Source organism: Falco naumanni, chromosome 3 (genome assembly GCF_017639655.2).
Source record: "Falco naumanni isolate bFalNau1 chromosome 3, bFalNau1.pat, whole genome shotgun sequence".
NCBI lineage: Eukaryota > Metazoa > Chordata > Aves > Falconiformes > Falconidae > Falco > Falco naumanni.
This window is the reverse complement of record NC_054056.1, coordinates 78452401-78480299: the sequence shown is the minus strand read 5'-3', so window position 1 is coordinate 78480299 and position 27899 is coordinate 78452401. Positions and strand designations below refer to the sequence as shown.

The following is a 27899-nucleotide window of genomic DNA, read 5'->3' as shown; positions in this document are numbered from 1 at the left end:
AGCCAGAGGGGCTCACATAACCAGTTTGTTAGCTGGGAGTATTGAGCATTTGCACTGTTAAATGTGATAGATGTTGAGCACTCCTGCAGACTAATCTTACTACTAAAGATGACTTAATGCATATTTAGAAGTCAGATTTCCAATAGCGTGAAGGGCCACATGGCCCTTCAGGTGTATCCGTCCAACAGTTAGATGCCACGTGAGCGTTTACAAAACATGCACAACATTGCTCATATGCCTACAGCTCCACACCTATATGCCATTGGTAACATCCTTCAGGTATAAAAAAGCACAAAACCACATGCCTGAGTCCTGAAATGCCAAATAGGTGAACGAGTTTCTGAACTCTAATGCACAAAACACAACTTCTTCCTAGCTCACCTAGCCTGTCTTCTGAGACCGAACACAAGAAGACAGCTTAGTACTTGGTGAAGGCTTGCTTCACCTCCTTCCGTAACCCATTACACAGACTGTCTCTAAGCCCTCTAAGCTTTTGGTTTGGACTCCAAGATCTGTTTCTCCCATGTACTGGAAAGGGCTGCTTATTAATGTCTGCGTCACCCCTCAGTAATACTTTACACCTCATGGTGGCAAGGCAGCTTGCTAATGCTACTTTCGCTCCCTGTGTTTTAATCGTTCACTCCTGGTTGTCATCCGCAGAGGCTCAGATTCATTTCAGGAGACCCCCCCCCAACTTTAGAAACTGAACAGAATCATCTGAATTAAGAGCAATGTCACCTTACACTCAGCAGGCAGATGTGAAGACGTGCCAAGTGTGAACCAGCAGCAGTTGGCAGACTGTCTCTCTTACTGGAGGTGCCTCTTGTCCTCTGTCAGACACAGAAGCAGCCTGTGGTGACTATGCTTCTGGCTCAGGCACTCCCTGAGGCGGGGTAAGGCTCTCTGCTGTGGAGTTATCCACTTTGTTCATGCTGAATCATCTCCTTCCATCCCTTCTCAGACCAAGAAATCAGTACACCTGTGGGCTGCACCTCCTGTTGCCGTATCCCTGTTGATACACCCTCCCACACTCTGAATGATATTTCTTGATACATCAATACACTTTCTTAGAGTTCTTAGAGTGCAGCGGTGCTTAAACGAAGTAAATTTGGGGAATTACTAGGTGGAAATGACCTCTCTTTGCTGCTGAAATACAAGGAAATCCCTATCAGTGCACTCTCTTAAAATAGCCTGAAAACAAATTATGTTTTTATTTATATAAAAATTAAAGTATATACTGTCACTACATGACTGCTGATGACAGTCATGCAGAAATATTATTATTATGAATTATTATTACAGTTATTGCAAGTAATTTTGTTATTTGGCTTTCAGGGGCTTATCACACAAAAAGAAAAAAAGGCAGTGACCCAATACCTTACAAGAAAGATAAAGACATATAAACTGTCTAAATGGCCACCTCAATACACATGGAGAAGAAAATAATTTTTATGCAAATAGAGTCTCAGACCAAAATGCCTTTCTCCCTCACCTCCTTTCTATTTCATGATTAAATAAATCATAAAGCTGTCACTAGAGACCACATAGAAAGAGGTCTCAAATTGTAGAAATGAGATCTTTCTGCATTTTTCTATTTCATAGAAATAGAAAAGAAAAAAGAAAAAAGAGCATAATGCTGTTCGCATGTTTCCCAGGAGTACAAACAAGCTCCATGTCCTCTTGTAATAATACAACGAACTTTCAAAACCAAACACAAATAAATTAAAATTAAACTATGAATCATAAATTTAATTGAGAATCAGTGTCCAATGATTTTCAAACTCAAATTACCACCAGACAGTGCATCTTTTTGCATAACTTATGTGGCTAAAGCATAGGTGATAGCTTCTTTCCTTTCCCTTTTTTAAATGGAGAGATAGACTTCAGTCATAGTGCTCGAGTTTTAGCACAAAAAAGCTGAATAATAATTTTTTATTTTTCATAAATGCACTATATCACGGACAGTGCTTAGAATGCAGTACAGAAAGTGAGTAGGGGGAAAATCCCCATTTTTATGTTGAAGAATAGAGCAAAATAGAATTCTTCTGTCATTAGAGCAAATACCCAAAGGTAACTACAATTGTTTTGCATCACGGTCTTTGGTCTTCAATAAATAAGATTAAATGCCCCAATGTTAATGCAGAATTCTCTGCAGATCAGCCATATAACTTTGGAAATTGAATATATACATATATTTTAACTAAGACGGGTGTGAATTTGGATCTGGAAGAATTAAATCATGGACAGTGTCTACCAAAAAGGAGCTACTCCAGAAGAGACGTTATAGAATAATTAAGGTTTAATTTACAGTATTTGCATTTGGGACAATTTTGCCAGGTAGTGAAGTTCTTAATCCTTGATCTTGTAGGTATTTCAGCTCTTAATTAGTGTCACTTAAGGTGACACAAAAAAAGCCTTTGCCTACTGAAAAAACTTTTAAAGCATGGATATTTAAAAGTGCACACACAATCTTGTGTGTCTAAAGGGTTGGGATCCCCCCCCAGCTGCATGGTGATGCATTTCAGGGCCATGTTTGGTACTCCATGCTCACTGGGAATGTGGGAGATGCCTTTGGTGTGAAAAGAACCTGAAAAGCAGTCCCCAGAATGTGGGGTGTGCTATGTGGGCTGGCGTGTGAGGGGACTCTTTCCATTCTCTCCATGGGGACCTCCGAAGAGCAGGGCTCAAGCCATCCTCCTGAGGGACCACCAGTGATTTGCTCATGGTGGGAATCCAGGCAGAAGGATTATTCAGTGGATTTTTCTTCCTGATGGCAACCATTACTCTCCAGATCTTCCTCCCCCATTTCTTGGACTGAACAAACTTGGGACTCTTCACATCTACTGTCAACCCACAGGTTCTCCATCCTGCTGGTCATCTGATCAGCAACTGAAATATAAGCCCATATATCTGAGGGAGTAAATGTCTCTTTTCATTTTGAACCAGGGAGATGCAATATTTAACCATGCAGGGGTAAGCTGAAGGGTGGCATTTCGAAGGTGCGAGAAAGATGTTTTAGGCAGATTGTAATTGTGAACTAGCATGATGTCTTTGGAGGGGAAGAAAGGGAAAAAGTCCTTTAAAACCATGTAGGAACATCACCAGAGACACTATTTGAACTGTTAGTTAACGGTAAAATGAAATATTTCCTACCCATGAAAGTACAAATCATGTATTGAATCAGATTCCAAAGACGATGTAGTATGATAAGAAATGCCAAAAGTGATATGCAGAATGCTAACTCCTGTGAGAAAATAAGAAGAGTGCTTCACCAGTGTTGTCATAACATGAACTAGTCATTATCACTATGTTCAGTGAAAAAGCTGTTTCCACAGCACTTTTCCATAATATTCTTTAATTGGAGGAAGGGAGTAAAAACAGTGGTGTGAAGAACATCAGCCGGGGTTTTAGAAAAAATAAACAAATACGGCATTTCAGAATGGGTTGTGTCAAATCACATGCAGGAAAAAACAAAATTGATGTTCACAGACTTAAAAATGATCACTGCCACATGACAGCAGTCATTTTGCTTGTGACATAGACACATTTCAGCTCAGATCCGTAAATCTGACCATAGCATCATCTCACAGGATCACCCTTCCAAGCTTGGTCACTCTGCTTTTTCTGTTTTTCAGTATACTCTACACCTTTCTGCTTCCTGAGCTTTCCTATCCCTTCCTTTGTTTCCAGCTAAGGGGAAACCCCATACTCAGCTGCGGCCCCTGATCCTTCCTCCCTGCATCCCCAGAGCCACATGCTACTCTTCCCAACATCCTCCTCCTCCTGAAATGTCAGTGTCGCTTGTGATCTGGGAAAACATTAAAACCTAGCACCCTCCAACTCACATGCCAACAGGAACCGACATCTTTTCCATGTGCCTGGTTTTACTCCTGGTACCCAACAATGAAGAGAGCAGAAGACCGCTGCTGTTTTTCACACAGTTGCCCACATCAAATGTTAGTTTTTCTTCTTTAATTAGGACCCAGGGAAGCAGAGCACAGTCAGGCAAGCTCCCAGGAAACCAACCCAATACAGATTTTACCTGCCTATAGTGAGGTTTGGCTGCCCAGTCATCAATGGAACTGATAGGAAGAAACAGCAGCAATAAATTTCACTGTGAATTTATTCTTTTTGCCAGCTCATTTGGAATATACTTAAGAAGACAAGGTTATAGCAGATTTGATAATTTTAAAGTATTTTTTAAATTCCACTCAAATATTCTCAAATCAAACCCTGACTTGAAAAATAGCTACTGAAATTTGGGGTCAAATGTTACTTTTGTTGAGACTGAAGTCAACAAGAATCCTTTCACCACCAAATTCCAGTGTCACTGACTACAGCCTCTAGCTAAAAAGTAAGTGCCCCTTCTATCATATCTGTACAAACTCTTTCTCCTGAACTTTTTCCACGCCATGTGATGGTTTATCATGGTAGGGCTGCTTATGTATGCTAAATGGTCAACTCCAACTTTAAAGGAACCGTCATGAAATACTTACTAACCACTTGTGCTTTTTCTCACACACATACATAATCTCCTCTCATTGCACACATACAGGTAATTGCTCTGTTAAAACATACGGCTTTAGCCTGTAAATCAGGTTGGTTTAATTTAGAGAATGCTGCTCATGGGCTGGTAGCCAGGCACTAGAGCAAGAGCTGGTGTAGTCTGCAAATCCTCCAGACACAGCAACCCCAGCTGTGTTCCTTGGATCTTTGACCCATGTGGAGTTTGTACACATACGCAGAAGAAGGGATATTCAAATTCACTCAACTCTAACATTGTAATTTTAAGGAAAACACTCTCCCATACTCAACACTTCAGTCTGTTATCCCATCATGATGCTGGTACTCTATCACAGGACTGGGATATATTATCTTCACACTGTCCTTTAATCAAGTCCCAAGAATCCTTGGAGGAAACTCTCTGCAACATTTCTGAACCCAGGAAATCACATTGCCTACTAAGAACCAGTCAAACACATAAGAAGGCTCTGGCTGTTTGCATAACCTCATGTTCACACGGGCAAGCGCTACACTCCAGATACAGTCACGGAGCTGCAGAAGGCAAAGCCAAGCCATAGCTGCTCAACCAGCAATGGTAGGATGGCATGTGATGTACACAGGCTTTCAACAGGTGATAAGAACAATGTCATGCACGGGATTTGTCTGCAACTAATGCATGCAAATGTCTGATGTGCAGAGACATCGCCAGCCTCTCCAACAGCTCCTGAGCATGTGTGTGAGCAACTTGCACAACAGCTCGCACAAGCGAGATGCACTGGCAGTTAAGCACAAGCAACCGTCGGCATGCTAACTCTGAAGCCAAAAAGTCAGCCTGTCACATATTGAAACTGTTTCTAAATCCAGTGGATTTGCTGAAATGACATTTTATGCTGTTTCCGTATTTCTGAAATTATTCTTATTCTTTAGCATGCAGAGGAAAATTAAGTCACATTTCCCTTAACAGTTGCTGTTCCCGCCTTGCTGCGCATCACAGCCCTCTGCGGTGACTTCGGTAGCACTGACCTTGGACGTCGCTGCAGTGGCATTACTTTCCTTACCACTCCCCAGTGCACTCTCCTCAGTTGCTGCCGCTGATGGGGCTTCCGCCTTCTTTGCACTTGTTTCCAGAGAAACAGGAGGCCCTACTTTCCCCAACCCACTCACCGGGGTTGAGCTCAGATTGCTTGATTGCCGCGACTGAGCCTTATACCAGCTAGGGTAAAGCAAGGGGTCGATGGTTTCTGCTGTGGCCGGCACTTGAGTGTCAGACTCTGGGGTCTGTTGAGAACCACTTGGTGTCACAACATCATCCTTAATTAGGACAGATAAAAAGAAGAACAAGCAGAGTGCACTACGTTACCTTCCTGCCATAGCCATGTTGCTCTGCATACCGTTTGCTATATCTCACAGCAAGGAGCAGATTTGTCCTAATATATGGTCCAAAAGGATTACAATCAAAATGTGAAGAAAAAGCAAGTATCATTTGGATAACACAGATATGGGAAAGAAATTAAGTTAGCCAAAAAATGGAATAGGAGGGTAGAATTATCTAGGAAGGGAATGCTGACTAAGAAAGGAGTGAGCAAGCGGTTTCTTAGTTCGGATAAACAGCGAATTCAATCCTAAAAACATAAGAAATTCTGCATAAGACCCTCATGAACTGATACCAGCTATGAACGATAGGTGTAGGTACCCTCAAATGGCTTGTTGGGTTTTGGGTTAAGAACAACGCATTTGCCAATGAGTCTGTTGATATAAGCAGTCAGAATATGGGGAATACAAAGACACTGGAGAGAAACATTTGCCCACCAGCATTCCTATCGATGCTACAAGCCAAACACAGATAGATGCTCTGCCAGGAAGAGGAGCAGCCACCTGAACTGCACCTCTCTGCCTGCGTCAGGCTTTCATGGCTCACCCACAAGGTACTTGCTACCACCACAGCATTTTGGCTTTGCTTTTCTTACACCAGAAGGCAAAAGCTGAAATACAGCTATCTCCCACACTGTCACACCCACATGCCATGTCTGACTCCAATCTGACCACCTCCTAATGGCATTTTACAACTGCTACAGCAGCATGTTGTACACCTCCCATTTTAGCCTTAGAAGTGAGGGACTTCATGTTAGTGGGCCAGATTGCTTATGTCTAGTTCTTGTTTGCATAAAAAACGACATCAGTTTAGATAAGTTTGGTTAAGTCACTGCAAACCCTAAAAGACAAACTTTGGTTAAATTAATAAAGCCTGATTTAAGAGCATCTCCACACAACTGGTACAAACTTACCTATGCTTTTAAATCAAAGCAAGAATGAATCTATAGTATTTGTTTTCCCTTGTTTCAGGTGGTGAGCTTGCGACAATCAATAATACTTTATGTACTCTCTTGTTTTCATACTGGCCTCCCCAAATATCTTCACATTAGCCTTTAGGCACTCAGCAACCTCAGTGTGTAAAAGGACTCAATTGCGTAAGAGGAGAATTTTCTAAGTTAATTATATGTAAGGCCAGCTAAAGTAGCACATGAAGCATATTTTCTATGTAGGCCTTTTAGAATATACGGCAATTATGGTCTCATTCTAACCACATTCCTTAAGAAAAAGTGCTGGCCTAAATTATTCATACCCTGCATCTGCTTGCTGCTAGGCTGTAAGAAGCAGCTTCCTCTCCTGTTTGGTGTATGATATTCCTGCATCCACCTAGATGATGTCCCTAGGATGATCAGAGCAGAAGAAGGAAAACACCATTCACAGATTAGAAGTATGATCTAAAAATTGGTGGTGGAAAGCTCACTAAATTCAGAGGGAATTCCAAATTCTCTTAGTATAAATATTTCAAAAACCATTTCATTCATAGTAATTAGTCTGAGTTAAATCACAGCAAGCACAACATCCATCATAACATGTTTAACTCCCAAACTGAATCTCTTTTATTTATATCTTATGGGTCCCATATATATCTCAGTTTATCTAGCAGCATAATTTTTTGCCTATCAAGTGATATATACACAACTCAAGAGGACAGGGTACAGTTGTATATATAGGTACAAGGGCAATACACAATTTTGCTCTCCAGTGCATCGACTCCCTTAGCTGTGCTCCTGACATATGGTGCCTACAGGTCATGGAGAGCATTTTGCTGCTCTGCCAGGACATGACCAGCATAGCCATAGCTGGCAGGGCAGGGGGCCATGGGGGGCACCTACCTGACCAGCCAGGGTGGTGGGTAGTGGCACCGGAGCAGGTTCAGCAGAGGGGTCTCCCGCTGTGCTCTGTGGTTCAGGGTCCTGCTGAGGTGGCTGTGGTCCTCTCTCAGGACCTTCCTCCTCCACCTCTTCCTCCTCCTCCTCTCCTGATGACTCTGTGTGGACTTCATCCAAATCTTCACCATCCACTGTCTCCTCCTCTTCCTCTTCACCCTCCTCCTCTGATAGGACACACATAAAAGGACAGAGCTGAGTGCCATGTGAAGATGGCTGCAGTTTTATGTAATTAAAAAGTCATTTACAATTGCATGGCAAAGCTACTGCTAATCTGCTGCCTGGCAGAGGATGCAGGCTGGGGGGGAGCGTTGGTGAGGAGCCTGATCTCACCAGCCTGGCTTGGGCACTGCTATGGAGCTGCCAGCAGGTGCTTCACAGCAAGGAGGTCACCAAACACACAGGCTTGTTAAAATATTAAGCTGACCCTTTCCATGGGAAGGAGGACAGAAAGTTCTCCTCAGGGATGTGCAGCATGACCCTGCACTTTTGGGGGAGAGGATACCTGCTCTGGCACAATCGGCCAGGAGAAAGGTCCCTCTTGCAATTTTAGGTTGTATGTTTGTTTTAAACACCATTGAAGTCATCATAATCAATCTTTACCAGGTCTGTGCTTTGCAATACATGACTGGAGGTCTGGGACACCAACCTCCCTAACACCAGACTGTCCAACTTTGTCAAACTGTCGCTTTTGCATTATCTGACACATGCTGTTGACAGCATTCATGGCTCGGCTCTTTTCCAGAGGGAGCTCTCTAACAATGCATTTTCTTTTGCATAATCATACTATTCATCCTCACAAACATCAGATGTTGTTCAAAGCCATCCTAGCACTACAAAGAAATAAACTTAGATGGATGCATTAACCCAAGCTCCAAATTGTCTGCGCATTTTGCACAGGTTATGGCTCTGCCTGAGTATGTAGAATGAATGTAGATCTGCAAATTAAGAAACACCCCCATAATGGAGAGATGTTTTTGCAGGCAAATCCACTCCTATAAACAGAGTGCTGAACCTCTGCTTCCATGTCCCCTGACTGGAGAGGACCACATTGACTGTAGTAGGAGTTTCAAATGCAGGACTGAACTCCTGATTACCAAAGCTCTTGCTAATGCCTTGTCCCCAAGAGGTGGGGGTCACATTCCCTGTCACATGGTGGTGGTGGTGGTGGTGTCCAGAGCATGAGGTCGTGACCTTGGCAGATGCATGTGTGTGGCAGGGATGTGGCAGCTGTGGCTGATCAGAGGGATGAACTGGGCATGAGGCTGTGAGTAGGGATTGTTCCTCCCAGGACAAATCCCTGGAAGTTCATGGCCATGCAAGATGGCACCTGCTCCTCTGCTGCTGACTGGTGCAACAGCTGCTGTCCTGCTACATGGACCCCTGTGCCAAGTACAGCTAGTCCATGGATTCTAACCTACAGACCAAGATCTGCACAGCAGGTACACAGGGTCCCATGCAGGGAGCAGCCACGCACTCTGAAGTTAGTGCAAGTCGTGGCAGGGGGGTACATGATGCGTGGCATCTGCATGAGACTTAACTGGGCTGATAAAGGTCAATGTAAGTGTACCAGAAGAATCCAATGCTAGCAAGGAAATTAGAGACATCCAGATGACTATTACTGGTGCCTGTTAATAGGAGAGATCTGATTTGAAACATTTATTTTCATTAACTTCTTGTGGCTTCTTTTGTAAGGTAAAGCATAGGTGAACCTAGTTTTCAGGCTACTTTGATAAATGCAGAATTACAACTTCACATTATTATAAAGACATATTAAGCATGTTCAGTCATGACATCATGACTGATGTCATGACATCATGACTAATGACATGACACGAGATGTTAAATGCATGAAAGATGATGACAATTTTTTCTTCCCTCTATAACTCTGTGATCTTCAATTTTGATTATATTTCTGTTATAGTTCTCAATTTTTATAATAGCTTTAAAAATGTATCTTTTGTTAGTACTTCTTTTAGTAATAAACATTCTATTTCTTTAATGACTTTGTAGAGCAGACAGGTCATACAATAATGATATCTTTTAGGGGAAAAAGGACTTTATAGAAAGAGATAAAAAATTAATTTTGTGGTCCTTTCACATGAGGAGTCAGTAAAAATCCATGAGCTTAGGAAAGTGTTGAGGTGAGGCCATGTAAAAGGTAAGATTAATGGTGGAAACAGGTTATGTGATTTTTTAACTGTGATAGATTTTTGCTTTTGATTACAATTGAATCAAAATAGTCTAGTTACACTTTGGGATGGAGATAAATATCTGATTCAAGTTTTCCTACACAGTATCATCATGTAAATCACACACAGCTGCAATTTAAGATCGCAATTTATGTGAAATAAATTACGTACCTCTGTCAAAATCAATTGCTCGTATTATTTTTTCTTCTCTACTTAGGTTTACTGTGAATTGGTTCATGTTTTCATACCCATCCTCTATTTTTTCCATTTGGAATCCTTTAGATGCTTCAGTAATTCTAAAACAGACAGATTGGTTATTGGCATTTGAATTTCCAGATAAATTTATAATTTGTAATTCATTATAAAGATCAAGAGTCTCATGTTTAAATACTTACTTTTGTAGTAATGTTTTGGCATTCTGTGAAAACAAAAAGGAAATAACTGACTTCTTAAATGGTTCCATTTTTTTCAGAGATTTTATACATTGAGATCTAATTCTTACACTGGCTGCTTCTAAACGCACTAATAATGGATCTCAGAAATGACAGCCATGAGATCTATGAATGAGATCAAATTTGGATGGTAATTAGAATACAGCTGGGTAAACCTTTTAGTTCACTGAAGACTTTTTAATTAAAATCTGAATATGATGAGAAATACGTACAATTTCTACAAAAATGAAATGGAAATATTTTTGCTCTTTTTTGTGTGTGTTTGTGGTGAAAAGCAATTGTTCCGTTACCATCTTTAGTCACAGTAACTACATCTTTGACTATCCATAAGGGTATACTTCTGGAGCCACAAAATTTTATTTGTCTGGAAAGAATATTGTGCTCTTCAAAGGCAATTATTTGTTTTTTTTCTGTACAATTTTTTTTTTTTTCTGTACAAAACACTGTTTCAGCCTTTACTATAGAGGAATTGTAAACCTGCAGGACAGAAATTCTACACCAGTGAATTCACTGGATGGGCTGTTAATGGTTTCCTAATCAGTTCTCCTAAGTTTACAGAAAGAAAGCAGAAATAACAAAAAATAAAGTAAAGGCATAAAAATCTGACTTAGAACATACATATTTAATTCTTGGAAAGTTAATCACTCTGTCAATATGCAAATGAAACCTATAACTCACAGAAGTTCATATACATATATGTATTATAGTGGTGGGAAAATAAAGATATGTAGGAAAATGTTAAAATTCCTGTTTCTTCTTTGGGGACTAGAAATTCATTCACAGAATAGTATACTTTGGTGCAAATAGCATATACTCACATTCATGGTTTGGATACTATTCACAAGAAGACTAGTCATTTGTCTGTGCTGATGCAAGTGTTTAAAAAAATGAGTTTGTATAAATGTTCACTCAAAGATGACCAAACTCTGAATGTGCCTAAAATTGAGAAATGCTTAAATAGTATTTCAATAAACCCATCATTCTTTTTTCTATCTCTGCTTACAGACTTTATACCTGCAAAAACACAGCCATTTCTGGTTCTTCCATGAACTGAATTCCTGATTCAACAAGCTTTGACACAGCTTCCAAATGGTCTGCATACTTCTTCATCAGGGAGCGGACATGTTCCAGTTTCTCCTCTTGGGTTCTAGTAATTATTTGTGTCATCTCATTTTTTCTTTCTTCCAGTACAGAATACAGATAATCAAATTTTTCACACAGCTGCTCTTTCTGTCGTCTGCAGCATTCCTGTGAAACATTTGGTTTATGTTAAACATGTTGTGTTCTTAAAAAGAGATTTGATTTTCACAGTTACTTGGAAGCATTTTCATCAGAGAAATTCCTCTTTCTGAACAGTGCAAAGGATTCTGAATGACCCTGGAGACTTTTATAACTGTCGAACAAAAGTTTTAAAACTGCTCTCAGACTGAGTTTCAAGCAACGGAAAGCTCCCAAACAGGTCATTGTATAATTTGTCAGTCTGATAAAAAATTTTAAAAGGTATTTATGATGTCTGTAGTGATACATTGAAGTCTGCAGAAAAAGTAAACCCCCCCCCCCCCATATTAGCAGCTGCGTTCATTTACATGAACAGAATGGTTTTTAACGGAGCAATCATCTCAAACTGGCTCTGGAGAAATTTCTTTTTTCTACCAGAGAACCTGGAACTGTCCTGGATGGGCTTGATTTTCACGTATGCCCTCTTAGACTCTATTTTGACAGTCGGCGTCCATTATATTCCATTTACTGTGCACTGAATGAGGTAGAGGTACCACAAAGAAAATGGTGTGCGACAAAAGCACAAAGACAAGAAGGAGGAATCAGGTTCCAACCCCTACCTTCAGGCAATGGTTTTCACATCATTTTTGAGACACTTTTATTGTCCTTCCAACCAGATAACACAGCATATTTCACTAGGTAAGGAGGATGGGTTTGATGACTGCTTCATTGAGCGCTCTCTAACAAGAACACATTGCGTTTGCAAGAGAGGATTTATGAAGAGGAAATTTGAGATAGGTTATCTATAATGTCTGAGGTCTACCAAACAGAAGTACCTGAGTCATCTGTGTGCCCCAGGGCACACAGATGGGCATAACCTTATTGTGGTTATATCTGCTTGTGGATAGCCGTGATTATTTAAATCTCTTTCCTAGGAACTGAGGCTGAATCAATTCCTCATCTTCATCCCTGGAGGCATGATGCTGAGATCCTGGCAGCACAGGATTATTAACAGTCTCACAGTACTTTTGGAAGTGATAAGACTGATTATTCATAGCACTTGGCCAGAGAGAATCCCACTTTTTTCTTGACTTTCAGCCAGAGTTTTTTCCTCCCAGTGGTGACAGTCTGCTCTGTATCATACAAAGGAGAAAGCCTTTCGGAGATGGATGTGTGGCCAAAAATCACTGTGTTGAGAGGTGGGGAGCAAATACAGATCTTGTTGCACTGTCTCAAGTATCCACCTCTGCTTCCCGATGAGGAAGACTAAGCTAAACAGGCACTCCTTAATTTAAAACTCCTTGCAATGGAGCAGGCTTGTCCTGCTTTTCTGGAGGTCCTTGCCACTTCCCAGAAATTCCTGATTAGTGAATTATAGGGTGGGGATAAGGAAGCTTTCACACAAAGTGAGTCACAGTTCCTGGGTGTCATTCTGTTGTTCAGATCTCAAATTATCTTCCTCTCCTCTTTCACCTATCTAGCTCTCCTCTTTCACTCTTTCCTTCCTTTTTCACCTTTTCTCCTAGCTTTCTCCCAGTGTTTCCTGCACTCCCGCTTGCTCCAGACTCCTCTGCAGTTTAGTCTACAATGACCTCCTCTAAAATATCATTCAGATCACTTGTAAAACAGCCTTAATTTCAAGACAGGTGTGTGCTATCTTTGCTATTTGACACAGGACAAGCATTAGTAGAAGAAGGGCCAAGAGAGTGACAGCAGGGTGCCCTGAGAGATCCTTCCCTATCTTTGTGCTCTAATATATAATATTTCCTGCCACCAGCAAGTATTACAGAGCTGTAAACCTCAAGAGTGAGAGTGCAAAACAGGTTCCTAATTGCAAATGATGAAATGTTTCTGAAATATTCTCCTTCTGTATAAAACGTTCCCATACAAGGTCTCTGCCTGATGGAATTACCCCAATCAGATTCTGCGTAATGAGAAAGGTTAATAAATACATGAGTTTTCATTCTAAAAAGTTCTCAGTCTTTTTGTTTTTTTTTAAAGCACTGCTACAGAAAAAAAAAAAAAAAAAAAAAGAGGAGGCCTTGCCACTGAGCATGAGTTTTGCTGCTTGTTCTGAAGTATCTGTATTGACTGGCCTACGTTATTAGCATTTGAAAGAAACATTGTAATTTTTTTCCCTTCATTATTTGACTCACATTGTTTACAAGACTAAACAGTACTTAGTGATTTATTATCGTTTTCCAGTATTTCGCGTTTTATATTCCTTTTTTTATTTTCAGTATAATATGTGAATTTTGTCTACCTTTCAATCAGTTAAAAGCCATACGATTATTAATCAATTTTTTTGTTTGGTTTTCTGCTTTTTAGGGTTGGATAGGAGCAATAGCTACATTTAGAACTGTAGGCTATTGTTTATTCCAGCTCAAAGGAAAATGATCACGATATTTTCTACTAAAGCAGATATTTATTGTTCTCTGCAAAGTGTTAAGCAGAGAGAAGAGACCATCCTAGGTTATAAGCGTTATTTCCATGTGTGCACATTTCTCAGCTCCAGCTGCAGCTTTTCATCTTCAAGGACAAACTGATGCCAATTCAGACAAAGCTCTTGAATGGTAGGAAATGTGTCAAATTGCTTGAAATGTAACATGGAAGTGCCAAGGTATGGTCTAAGATCTATTTTCTGCAATCTTTGACTTAAAAGGTGAAAAGCCCATTAAAACATCTGAAGGTAAAATGGCTGCACTTTCTTTGGCCTTTGAGTTTAAAGGTTGGACTTTAAACTGAGTGGATGACTGAGGAAGCAAGCTAGTTTCAGAAACCGTTGTATTTGTGAAGGTATTTTTAGCACAGTGTTTTCTCCATACTTCAGACTAGACGTTTGAAGTTTTGTTTCTGGTTCAGCTAGTTGAACTTAAATGAGTAGAAGCTTTTGCTTTTGTATCATTCAAATTTCTGCAGTTAACCTACTTGAAAGGCTTGTTTCTGTCTGCAAAGCCCTGATAGCAGCCAATTTCATCATTGCAATGTGAAGGCTTCCTGACTACAAAGTTCTGACTGCTACTAACATGCTCTCTCATTTACTTGGGATAATGATTTTATGTTCTTTGAGCCAAATTTGGACATTTTCTGCTTTTTCTTGCTCTGAGGAAATAGGAGCCTTAGGCAATTGTGTACGTAGACTGTGGAATCAATTTTCCTTACCAATTAGAATATATACATCTTGGATTAATGTCTTTTTCTGTGCTGTTTCTCTTTCCTGCTCCAGCTCTGAAGGGTCAATATAATTCTAATTGGGCTGAAAGGGATGCGACTCCTTCACTAGATGCTTCATCAAACTCTGATCATAAAATCAATTCGTATGAGCTCCTTTCAGCCTATTGCTCTGTGAGGTTCAAATTGGTCAGAGATGGTATTTATATTTGCTTTGCTGGTACAAGCCTCTTGAAAGAAACGAAAGCCACTTCTGCTATTGAATGCCACAAAACTAATACCAGCTTTGTCAGAGCAAGAACTTTACCAGACAATCCAGTAAGCACCAAACAAGACTCCTTAAAGGATAACATAAGTACATTAAAAAATTACTTCTTGTGCACAAGGCAAAACAACCAAATACAGAGCTCACTGGCATACCTGGGAGCTGCACTGTGGCTACGCTGTGGCTGAGACTAAGGCTCTGCACACAGGACCAGTCAGGCTTTAGACAAGTACTGGTCTTTTACAGCTCTAGTACCTGATCTGAGCTGGGAGTTGATGGCATTTTGTTGGATTTGCTTTAATTTCAGTGATATCCTATGTTACTAAGAATGCTTAGCAAGATGTGCTGACACGGGTTATCCTTACTCTTTGTTCTCAACCACATGGCCAATGTTAGAGGCACGGTGCCAAGCAGGACATATTCTTTGGTCGAGGCTGTACAGCTGATATTGTACAAAGCCACAGGTAATGGTTTAGCGCTAAATGATGCAGGAATGCATTTGGGTAAAGTGAGGTCTGTTAAAGAATGATTATTACCAGCAGTCCAAAGATGCGACTTCACACTGAAATAACTGCATTGAAAGAGGTGGTACCTACCTCAACTGTCTTGCAGGTCTCCTCCAGCTGTGTGACTATCCCTTGCACTCTGTCATTGCTCCCCACCAGGACTGCAATGCCATCACTCAGCTCGGACTAGACGTAATGAGAGAGTAAGCAGGAGGGTGTTAGACACCATCCCACTTTCAGGGTGGCACATCTAACAGTGAGGAGCAGGAGGTGAATGAGCCATACCAGGGTATTAGCTCTTCTTTCCACCAGAACCAAGGAGAATCGGCGCTTTACCTGTCCCCAAATCACCTGCTTGCTAGTACTTTAGCATTTGTTTCTTCTCCCAAAACACTATGACAACATTGACATTTTTGAAACTTTTAATGGAAAAGAAACGGTAGTTTGGAAAGGAGGAAGCACTTTGTTCTAGGAGGCTTTTCTAGGTGCTTTTGTCTGAAGTGCTGTTTCAATAGCCCCAAAATATTCACTTTGGATTTCTTGAGAGAAAAGACACTATCTCTGGAGGGTGGTTTTTTTTAGTGTCGCGGTCTAGCCATGCCACTGTGATATTTCCCTGAAGACTGTAGCTTTTGGCCTTGGAAAGGGGAAGAGGTGGCCCATGGACCTGGAGGTACCAGGGCACTGCAGAGCTCCTGGAGTGAGGGCAGTGGAGCTGGGGCTGTGGTGAGAGGGAAAGGGAGAAAAGGAGAAGATGGAGGCTGAGCCATTGCCATGAGAGAAATGAGTGGAAGAAGGGAACAGCCTGAGCGTGGGAATGGGCATGACTGTGAGGTATCCTTAGAAGATGAGAGACAGAGAAGCTAGTCCCTAGGGAACTTGGTGAGGGTGCTGGGGAGGGCGAGGTGCCCTTGGCACACTGCTGTAGTGACAGAAGCAACCATGTCTGTGGCCTCCACAGCTTTGTAAAGGATTCTTTGAAGCACGCATCCTGCAGCCTCCAGGTTACACCTCCAGTCTTGGGTGTGACATCCCCTTTCCAAGGTGCTCTGGGAAGGAAATCACTGCTTACAAATCTCTATGCAAAGGGAGTGATGGAGGGGCATGGATTCAGTCCAAGAAAATTCTCCCCCTTCTCCCTCCTTTTCTGATTGAAAAGGATGTTTGTAACTACTTTCCTAAATCGACTTCTCATTTGTAGTTTCCACACACAAGCATCTGTGTGACAACGTTGGAGGCTGGGATTGCAAACTTGGCCTGTCTGATTGCTTGCCCCACTGGGGCCCTCCAGAAAAATGAGCTGTTTATCTCAGGAGGATAACCCAGTGAGTCAGGCTTTAAATTAATACTGTATTAAAAATAAACAAGTCTTTTACTGGTGACAGCAAGGGCAGAGGATGTTAGGTACATCCTGTGCTGCCAGCTATTGAATATTCCTGCATTCACTTGGAAGAGGAGGTTTTTCACTTAACTTTTCTTAAAAATGGGATGCTTAAAAGCAAAAGTGCCTGATAGATAACTATTTGATTTGTAATGATCTGTTCTCTTTCCATTTCATGTGTTGAAAATCACATTTGTTTTTCTGACCTAAAAGTACTGAAAAAAAAGGAGATTAGGAACCTCAAAAGAGAGATCCTCAGCTTCACATCAAATCATCTAAAATATTTACTCACTATACTAACAAAAATTGGGTAATAGTTCTGTTCTCTGTAATAGGTCTCTGTGTGATCTCTCATAAATTTATTTTCCCATGTTTCTAAACAGTTCCTACAGATTCATGTGGGCCTTTCACTCACACGCAGGAATGGCAAAGGCACCCCAGGCCCCTTTGGAAACCTGCAGGAAGCCCACGGGAATACTCTCCTGCTGATGGTCCTGTCCGTTGCTGGGAAGACCATGAAAAACAAAAAATATTTACCTTCTGTTGCTGGTAAACATTTGTAAGAGGAGCGACTTGACAGTCTTTGTGGGCACCAAAGACTTTGCACAAGGAGCAGGTGGGCATTTCACAGTTCAGACAATAGATATTAATTCTCTCATCTTCGTGCTCTTCGCACATTGGCTGGTCACACTTCCTTTCAGGCCTGCAAAAGAAAATGAGTTTTTAAAACAGACTTGGTACTCATGGGTTCCTGATGACAACATGTAGGGTATCAGCGTGAAATACAGCACGTTCGTATAGCAGTGTCCGTGGCTGACCTGAATACGCAACACAGACTTAAACCTGCCAAAGAGTGACTAAATAGACAGCGGCACCACTTAGTGTCCTGACACAACAGGGTGTGAAGACAGTATAGCAACATGACTTCATATGGGGATTCCAGCTAGCAGTGTGACTGAACTCTTGCTCATATTTTAAAATGTAAATAACCTCACTAAGATTCATCTCAGGCTACTTGTGTGCTTTAATTAGCATGTTATCTAACATCTGTCTGAAATAGGAAACATATGTAATTTCTTTCAGGTTCACCACTAAGGCACCTGGCTTTAATGCAGCCAAGCTCTTATGCAGGGGCCTAATTTGAAGCAAGAGTTGTAGGTATTGATGGACTTTTATGCCCTTAACTCTGTATCTCTGCTGACGAGCTTTGTGAGGCCCAAGTCAGGACTGTCAATATCCAATATCAAACAGGACGGGGGTCCTTATGGCTTTGACACTAGGCCAGCAACCAAAACAAGGTCTCACATGAATTAACTTTAGCTGGGTGGCATGTGTGTAGCTTGCACAGTGTCAGACTTTTTAACAGTAGATGACTTGATTGCGCCTACCACAAAAAGCATGGGTTGCACAAGAAGCGCTCCTCTCCTATGCAAAGCCAGGAACTATCACTAGACTGCAGTTCGGTCCTGATATCTTCACCAAAATGACTTAGCCATACACACACAAATCAATCCCTGCTATTTTAGGAACTAATTTAGTTGTACCTTCCTTTAAATGAGACAGTTACTTAACTGACATTCCTGGTGTAAGTGAAAGCTCTGGTCCAGTCCGCATGGGCAGGCTGATGCTTTTCTGAGCTCACACTTCAGGCTTAGCACCCTGAGCACATCTGTGGCAAGCACATGACTGGTGAGGATGTGGTGCCAGATGACAGGGTCAGTAGATTGTTTTTTTTATTCCTACTATGTTTTTTTTTACTCCTACACACTCCTACTGTAGCAACATTAAATATTTCCAATGTAAGCCATTATCCCCTTCTGCTACCATTTGGAAGGAGAACTATGACTTACCTGTAGCAAGTGGGGCAGTGGCATCATAGAAATATATCTTTTTATCATTAGAAAATATTTTCCAAAACTACAGAATTTAATAGAATTACATGGAAATATTTTATTAAAAGCCGTTCTACAGAGCTCTGTAGTAAGGAGTCATTCTATTCAGGTTTTAAAATGTATGAAAAAGTCCTTATCTTAGGTTACGTTACAGTAGAATTTTTCCATACAGTTTGGTAGAGTGGACATGGTATTTACTTTTTAATGACAAAGTACAGGTTTTCTCTTCTGAAAGGAATGGAATGTGATCAATTAGATGCATTTAAAGAAAGATCAACCAACAAAGAAAATGTCTCATGCATTCATATTTTTTTAATTTCAAGAGGGCACTGGAATTTAAAGGGATCATAATGAAAATCTATAGTCTGCAATATAACACAATATACTGGAATAAAACAAGACGGACACTTCTGAAGGAAGCTTGTGTCATACAGGTCAGATTTCTAACACACATTTACATAAGGGACTCCAATGGTAGTCAAAAGAGGTGTGTCTCCACTGTAAAAAAAGCTTTACGTAGTTTGCAGATGACTGCAAACAGCCCCTAATACATTCATGTGATAGTGCACCGTTGGGAGGGCCTACATGTGAAGGCAGTAACAGACAATGAATGTCAAAGTGATTAATTAAGCTTGAAATAGCTGCTCTTTATGCAAATATTTACAAGACCAGAACTAGAAACTACGAGGACGTTATTTGACACTGGAATGGTGCTGCTAGCATGAAAAACACATTGTGCAGGGCAAAAAGGCGACAGTGTCAAGCAAGTTCAGCCAGAAGCAGCCAACCTTCAAAGGTGCCGCAAAGAGCTGGAAGAAACCTGGCAGAACTCCTTGAACTAGTGGGGCCCTGGAGACAGCGACAGAAGACTAGAAGTAAACAGATCTACAGCCTCCTTTCTAGGCTGTGCAAAAGGAGAGGTTTTTAGCACAACATTCCCTGACTTTAGAAGCAATCCTCTGGGTCTATATTGGTGTAGCAAAGGCCAAAATACAACCACTAAGTTTAAAATGGCGGCTGCTCATGAAACAGGATATTAAAGAGCAGCGGATAGGAAAATGGCAGTATGGCTTTAGTAGAAGAAAACATTGATCACGGATGTGCTTGTGACCAAAGAAGCAGCAGGTTGCTGAAATGGCCTAACAGCTTTGTGCTCTCATTCTCTGACTGCTTTTTGAGATGCTAAGCCTGTGTTTGACTGCTACAGGCTTATTCTTTTGTGTTAAAGCCAGGTTTGGACCTCAATGTGCAGTGTGTTGTGCATGTTTTATGGAGAGGAGGATTCTCAGCACTGGTGAGGCCACACCTGGAGTACTGGGTCCAGTTCTGGGCTCAGCAGTACAAGAGAGACACGGACATACTGGAAAGAGCCCAGCAAAGGACTCTGAAGACGATTAAGGGTCTAGAGCATCTGTCCTGTGGAGAAAAGCTGAGGGAGCTGGGACTTTCATCCTGGGTAAGAGAAGGTTCAGAGAGATCTTAACAATGACCTTGATCTTCTCAGTACCTTCAGGTATCTAAGTACCTGAATGGAGGGTGTAATGAGGATGGTGCCAGGCTCTTTTCAATGGTGCCCGGTGACATAATCAGAGGCAATGGGCACAGGTTAAAACAGAGGAGGTTCCTTCAATATCAGGAAACGTTTTTTCACTGTGAGCATGATTGAGCGAGCACTGGTACAGGTTGCCCAGAGAGGTTGTGGAGTCTCCTTTCTTGGAGATACTCAAAAGCCATCTGGACATGCTCCTGGGCAACCAGCTCTGGGTGACCCTGCTTGAACAGTGGTGTTGGACCAGATGACCTCCAGACCTCCCATCCAATCTCACCCATTCTGTGATTCTGTGACTTAGTGATGAAATGCAAAGTTGCTGGGCACATAAAGGAGCACACTTTAATTAATGAAAAAGCAAGACCTTAGGAAAACTGCTGTTTAGTTAGAAGGCATGTTTTCCTTAGGATTTTTACAAATCCAAAAAACGTCTACTGAAATAATATATCCAACTTTGATAGTGTTTTTACTGAGGACCCTAATATAGCTGTAGCCCTTCCTGTACCGTCTCATCACCTAGTGCCTGCATCTGGTCAGAGAGAATCTGTGTGACTGTGTAAGGCACAGTCAGATCATTAGTGAAGATATTGAACTGTATTGGCCCCAGTATCAATCTTGGGCATACATCACTGATGACTGGCTTCCACCTGCCTTCACGCTGCTCACTATGACCCTTTGAGTCTGGCAGTTCAGCCAGTTTTCAGTCCACTGTACACTGTCTACTCTAGACCTTATTTCATCAGTTTGTCAATAAAGATGTTACAGGAGACAGTGTTGAAAATCTAGATAAACAACATCCACTGCTCTCCTCTCATTTGCTGAGTTATCTCATTATATAAGGCTACCAGGTTGTTCAGGCTGATTTCCCCTTCATAAATCCATGCTGACTATTTCTAATCACCTTTTCATCTTTCATATGTTCGAAAACGTCTTCCAGGAGGGTTTGCTTGAACAGCTTCCCAGGGACAAGTGTGAGGATGACCAGTGTGAGGATGACCAGCCCTTAGTTCCCTGGATTCTCCTTCCTGCACGTCTTGAAGATTGGAGTAACATTTGCTTTCTTCCAGTCCAGTCCTCAGCAATCTATCCTGATTATCACAGCCTTCCAGAGATTATTGAGAGTGGCCTTGCAATGACATCAGCAGCTCCCTCACCACTCATGGGTGCCTCCCATCAGGGTGTCCAGTTCTTTTTAATGTTCTCTAACTTGATCCCTCTCCATCGAGGGTAAGTTTTCCTTGCTTTAGACTTTCCCATTGGTCTTGGGGACCTGGGACTGATCTTTCCAGAAAAGACTGAGGTGAAGAAGGCATTGAGTACTTGGCCTTTTCTCTGCCCTTTGTCACAGGAGCCCCGGCTCTGTTTAGCAGTGGACCGACATTTTCCCTGATTTTTCTCTTGCTGCTGATTTACCTGTAGAAGCTCTTCTTAATAGCCTTCATGTCCCTCACCAGATTCAGTCCAGGTGGGCTTTGACTTCCTGAACCCCATCTGTACATGTTTGGACAGTGTCTCAAAATATTCCTGAGTCACCTGTCCACCTTCTTTTTGCTTCTATTTTAATGTTTTATTTTGATCAGGAGCCCCCTGTTAATCAATTCAGATATCCTGCCACCATTGTTTGAGTTCCTGTATGTGGGGACAGACCATTCTTGAGCTTGGAGGAGGCGGTCCTTGAAAATCAACCACAATGATGGACTCTCCCAAAAGCAGTGAAAAACCCATCAACACTCAGGGTAGAAATGGGGCTTGAAAAATGAGAAGACCATAACAGTTCATATTGACAGGGATTCTCGCAGCTCCATTAACACTAGTACTATCTTGAATGCTTGGCCCAGGAAAGCCATTGGTACAGGTGAGCTTGGGGCTTTGTCTCCATGGGGAGTTGGAGAAGATCCAGGTGATCTCTCTCATCTCTTTTTCTGCAAAATCTGTGGCGCTTCTCCTGCAGCTCCCTTGCTCTGCAACATGTGGGCAGGGATCCCATCTGCCTGGCCAGCTCATTTGAGATCCCCAGGCATACCCGAAGCCCATCCTGGAGAGCCAGGTCTTCCCTTGGGAGCTCCAGCTGAGGCTTCTGAGGTGTCAGGGATAGCTGCTCCTGGCAGTGCTGGCTACCCTGTCGCAGAGCCCATGCACACTTCTCTCAGCACATCACCTGGTCTCTGCTGTGCGTGCTGCTGCACACACTGCTCTGTCTGTGCTTGGGCTGCAGGGATTGCCTGTGCCCAGGGCTCTCCCTGGTAGGTGCAAGGCAGAAAGAATGCTCAACCCGCCCTGATCTGGATTCAGCTGGTAACAAAGCCCAAAACACCTTTTGATCAGAAATAGCCGGCCGAGCTCATTAGAGGCTGCCAGAATTTGTGAGAAGCCACAGCCTCTTGCTGCTACCCTTTCCTGGTGGCAGCAGGCACCCTGATGAGCCTTGGATATTTCAGGTAATCAGTGACCTAGAGACTTTCAAAGACTGGTTTAATTTTTTAGCCAACTCTATTTTCACTGGGTTCAGTCCTTCAAAGCTTTGTCAGAGCCACATCCTGCTTGAAGATTTCTTTCCTTGTGTTGCTAATAGAGTCTAAATTGGGCAACAGGCTACGTTGCCATCAGCTGGAATTTGATGAGCAATGGATGTGACTGTATGGTGGGTTTTTTAGTAATAGGAGGGCATGTGAGGGCTTGGGCAGAGCCTCCCAACCCCATGGCCCAGCTCCTGCCCCAGCTTTTATTTTTAAAACCACAATTCCTTAATACATGTAAAACCTCAAGTTTTAAAAAAATATTTTTGAAATAAATTATTTTTGCCCAAGCAGGAGGCAAAGCTTGCTCCCTAGCTAAATTCCCCTCAATCTCCTTAGTTCATGTGAAATGCAGCGGGGAGCTGGCATCATTCTGGCACACACTGTTACGGTAAATTATACCCACAGGAAGACTTGAGGGGAAGAGGCTCCTGTTTAGAAATCACAGGTACTGCCAGTCTGAAGGGTTGTCTTGGGAAGAAACAAGGAGGCAAAGGTCACATCTCACCCTTCCTCTTACGTGCCTCTGACAGGCCCCAGCCCTCAGTTTAGTAGAGACTGGTACAAAAGGAAGAGTTGGAGAAGGCTTGATTTCCCTTGACTTTTTGGTTTTGGTGGGACAGCACAGGGTAAAGCCATGGCTGATCTTGCTCATGCTCTCGTGGAAGCCTGAGGTATGTTAGGTGGAGAGAGATAAGGAGCTGAGGCCTACGAAGTGGCAAATAGCTTAGATAACGTTGCTATGCATTGCTGCTGCTATGTAACCCTGAGGATAACTTTCATTCTAAGGACATATAAAAAAGTTAATTAAACACCTTAACGAACTAAATAAACCTTCTGGACAAATATATAAGGAAAAATATGTTCATATTTGTATTTTTTCCTATTCTCCCTTTTTATTCATCATGTGTTTTACTTCTATGGAATTCCAAAAAATTTACTAAATCTCTTACAGTTCTGTTGAATTTTGTTCCAATTGCCCATGAAGTTACATGGGAAAAGGAGCTGCATTTCTTTGTTTTTTAAGTTAAATTTAACTGTGAGCTGAAAACAAACCCAGACCAAGAAAGACATGAGGTCACACATGTCCAGCTTATTTGGTGAAAGCAAAGTCCACCACCATAGCTTTGCTGAGTAATTTCCTCCAAGCTTTTCCTGACTAAAATAATATTTGGGTATCAATGACACACACAAGGGTAGCTGACCTTCCCTTGGCACTGAGCGCAAAGGACAGCAGAAAGGACAATTTTAAGCCAACTTTGTGCTCTCCGATGCTTTGGAGCTCCAACCTATGCCCAGCTACAACTGTCCCCAAAGGGATTCAAACAACGAGGAATAACCAAAGCCACCATCGGGCTCTGAAATGTTGTCTTTGTTGGTGACTGTCCTCCTCTGCCAGAAGGGGGGAGAAATGCCCCAAGCCAATCCAGGCACTGGGCTCGAAAGTTTGTGTCCACCTGCTCCAGCAATACCATCTCAGTGTCCCTGCAAAACCCAGCTCCTTGTTGGGTTGGGATGGGGAGACTGTCAGCGAGCATGACCAGGATTACACCTTCCTTCAGGTGTACAAAACACCTTGCCATGCAAAACCGGCTCTACGGATCCAGGCGGGTGACAAAAGGCAGCTTCCCTGGGTGAGAGCTGCTTGCTTGGTGGCCTGGGGCCAGGCTTAGCTTCCCCCTGCGAAGTTCCCCATGGTGATACCATTCCTCTGACCCATCCCAGAGAAGGACAAAATACAATGCAACATTTTTCTATTGCTGGATCCATTACCCATCCAACTAAGGCAAAAAACATTCAGGAGTAATCTCACTTTTCAGGATTAACCCATTCCTCAGCACTGATACATATTATTTCTGACAATTCCTTCTCTTTTAGGGAGTCCTAAGTAAGACTTGATTTCATGAGTTCACATCCCAAGGTGACAGGAATGAAGATATTTTTTTTATTGAGTTTTAATTTGACATTGTGATGCAGGGTATTTTCTCTGTGAAATTCAGGCTGCTTCTTGTTTGCACTGTCTGTCCCTCAGGATTTTCTACCATGATTTGAAATTTCTTTCCCTTCTTTAGCATAAGAACAGACAGGTTAAAGACAAGTAAGAATTGACTGAACTCTTTTTAAAACAAACTATGTGAACCTAGCTACTTTTTCCTTATTCACGTGAGTAGCCATGCTGACCTCAAGGGCTTTGCTTGCATGCTTGCAGGGGTGAGTGTTGCTCATGTGAATCAGCACAGCACAATCCTCTGCTGTAAGTGGAAGCAGGGAAATTCAGCATCTGTTTGGGTATGGTTTTCTGTGCTCAGCAAGAGCTGACTTCATTGCACAGCACACAGATAGGCATGCATGGCAGCACGATCCCTTTCCGCATTTCCAAGAAATAAAACTAAATCAACATCACGTGAGCCAAGCAGAAAGACCAAAGGCCACCAGCCTCCTAAGCCACGTCTGCTTTTGTGGCAAACCTCCGCAGAGGGGCACAGATTCACTCTTTACCTTGTAGACTCCTGCTTGTAGATGTCGATGATGTTCTCCACCAGCAGGTTCCTCTGCAGCCCATAGACACCATGCCGGTCAAGGACAACTTCGTGCCTGCAGGAGGGACAGCGAAAGCGACCTCCCGATGCCATGGTTGTGCCTCCCCGGGTCGGCAGGTAGGGGTTGGAGGCCTGCTCTTGCCAAGCAGCACAAGGAGAGATGAGTAAGGCCATGCCAAACCGCAAAAACCTCTTTCAAAAGCACCAGTGCAAAACCATGCTTGTAGGAAACTGTTTGTCAACATGCCCAAGGAGAAGGTATCTCCAGCAAGCCACCCGCAGGAAAGTCACCACCACTTGGTGACTGCTGGCTGAGGGACCAGTTCGTTCCTCAGCTCGCACTCACGGCCACGTCCCTGCAGCTAACAGGTGACACTTTAATCTGCTCTGAGCTCAGCCCTAGCCCCTGGGGACACTCAACTTCTGCTTTAAATGATTCCCCCACCCCATCTTACCAACTGTTAAAAGCAATCAACCAAAATGTGTGAAAAATCTGCTTTTCCATTCATTTCAGTCAGTGTTGCTCAGGACGCAGAACTTTCTGTGGGAAGAAACCTACCTGGAAAATGTCGCTGGCACATTTCCGGCAGAGGTTGTGCTGGCAGGGCAGGATGACCACAGGCTTGGTGAACATCTCCAAGCAGATGGGGCAAATCAGCTGTTTCTCCAGGTTATCCATGGTCTGCTGCTCTTTGGAGAAGGACTTGTAGTTCAGGGAGGTGCTCATTCCTAGCTTGTCCAGGGGCATATGCTCAGGATCACGGCCTCACGGAGGGGTTTCCGGGTTAATTTCCCTTGAAATAAGTCCAAGGCTGTGCTGCGATCAGAGGCTCTCTGGGTTGCTCCGGGCAGAGGACATTGTTTAAACAAGGGGCCGAAGGGAGCCGGGGCTGTTTTTAGCAGTGTGGCGTCACAAGATACCATCCTGCCGTGCCCATATAAGCGCGTGAGAGGAGGACAGGCTGGGACAGGTGACGGCTGGCGGGGGGGGGGTTGGGGGGTAGATGGGGGGGGGGGGGGCGGTTGCCAGCAGGGCCCTGGCTCTCCTCACCCTCACATGGTGGCTTTCACCCCTTAAGGAGGAGGAGGCCGAGTGATAAGCAAACACAATCCGCTCCCCCCTTATCTCTGCATGGCGGCAGAGAGCACAGGGCTGCCCCGCTCTGCCCAGCCACACGCTGCAGCTGACAAGTGCCCTCTTTTGCAAGCAGCCATGCCGGTGAGGTGCAGGGCACAATTTGGCCCATGTGCTTCAGCAGGCTCCAGGATCTTGCCTTTCCAAGGCGGGAAGTACACGTGGTTGCTGGAGAAGACAATAGGAGTGATGGCTGCAGGGGAGCTCAGACACTTCAGGGTGTAAACACATCACCACCCCAAAAAACAGTTTAAAAAAATTGCCTGCCTATTACTGTGCATAAGTTTCTTTTGGTGTGATTTTTTTTTTTTTTTAGGAGTTGTAACATAAGAATCTAACACAAATACTCAAGTTATTAACTCCACAGCAACTTAAATATGCATGAAAAACTTCATTTGAATTTCCTGATGAGAGAGCGACAGAAGAAATACAGTATGAAAAGCTTTCATTTGTACTGCTAAAGAATAGGTGCTAATTGTACATGCTCTCTCTCCGCATAGTTTAATTCAAATATATTTCAGTTTTGGGCACTGCTGTGTTTATATCTGTTTATTAGACACTGATATCCCTCTCAGCTTGGCACTTGTTCCAGAGTTATTTTTAAAATTACAATTTCCCAGATAATTTGTGGCATGCGATGCCTGATCTTAAGGGAAAGCCATCTGTGCTTCTACTTGCCAATAATTTATCACACAACTGTACAAGCAATAAATATCTCATCCTCAAATTTAAGCCAAAGTCCCTGCATGTACTGTACAAAATCACTTTGCTACTGTACCGTACATGTAATCAGAATATTGTCTTCTCTTTCTATCAATAAATATAATACTTTCTCTGTTAATTGTCTTGGAGAAAGCTTTCATGTTTATTCTACCTCATGACTGTATAGGCTTACATCTGAAATATGCTGGAGAGTGGCTGAGTGAGTCCCCTACACATCCTGGGGGAGACCCCAACTCCAGTGCAGGGCCCTTTATCTGCATGCAGCACCAGTCTGGAAACAGTGTACTTCAGGAAAACACAAAACTGAAGGTTTTCATTGATTTCCACATGAAAATGAATACTGTTCTCTCCATGCAATGGCAATGAATCACATTAAATTAAATGTATTATTGGCTACTTTATTTTCAATGCCTTGCTTGCTTTTTAGTTGCTTGGGTGAAATCCTCACCCATTTGCAGCATGCAGAGCTGGAATTTCCCCTGTGTAAACATACACATTTGCCAGCACTCACATAGAAAGAAATACATTTTTCTGAACGTTTGCATTCAAGGCAAATTTGTGACAGCTTAGTTAAATCCGTTTGAAATCACACCTTTGCT

General features: G+C 42.5%; 1 protein-coding gene across 1 annotated transcript in view; it reads right to left on the bottom strand.

Annotated features, from left to right (window-relative positions):
- TRIM55 (tripartite motif containing 55) overlaps positions 1-26340 on the bottom strand; it is a 38481-nt gene extending 12141 nt beyond the window's left edge. Inside the window, exons 1-9 of the mRNA XM_040586900.1 lie at positions 26002-26340; positions 25402-25574; positions 17483-17648; positions 15655-15750; positions 11419-11652; positions 10348-10370; positions 10124-10248; positions 7707-7927; positions 5527-5814 (exon numbers count right to left, since the gene is read on the bottom strand). Of these exons, the coding sequence (XP_040442834.1) occupies positions 5527-5814; positions 7707-7927; positions 10124-10248; positions 10348-10370; positions 11419-11652; positions 15655-15750; positions 17483-17648; positions 25402-25574; positions 26002-26190 (1515 nt within the window). The 5' untranslated portion in view covers positions 26191-26340. The remainder of the gene's footprint in view (positions 1-5526; positions 5815-7706; positions 7928-10123; positions 10249-10347; positions 10371-11418; positions 11653-15654; positions 15751-17482; positions 17649-25401; positions 25575-26001) is intronic.
- Positions 26341-27899: the final 1559 nt, after the last annotated feature.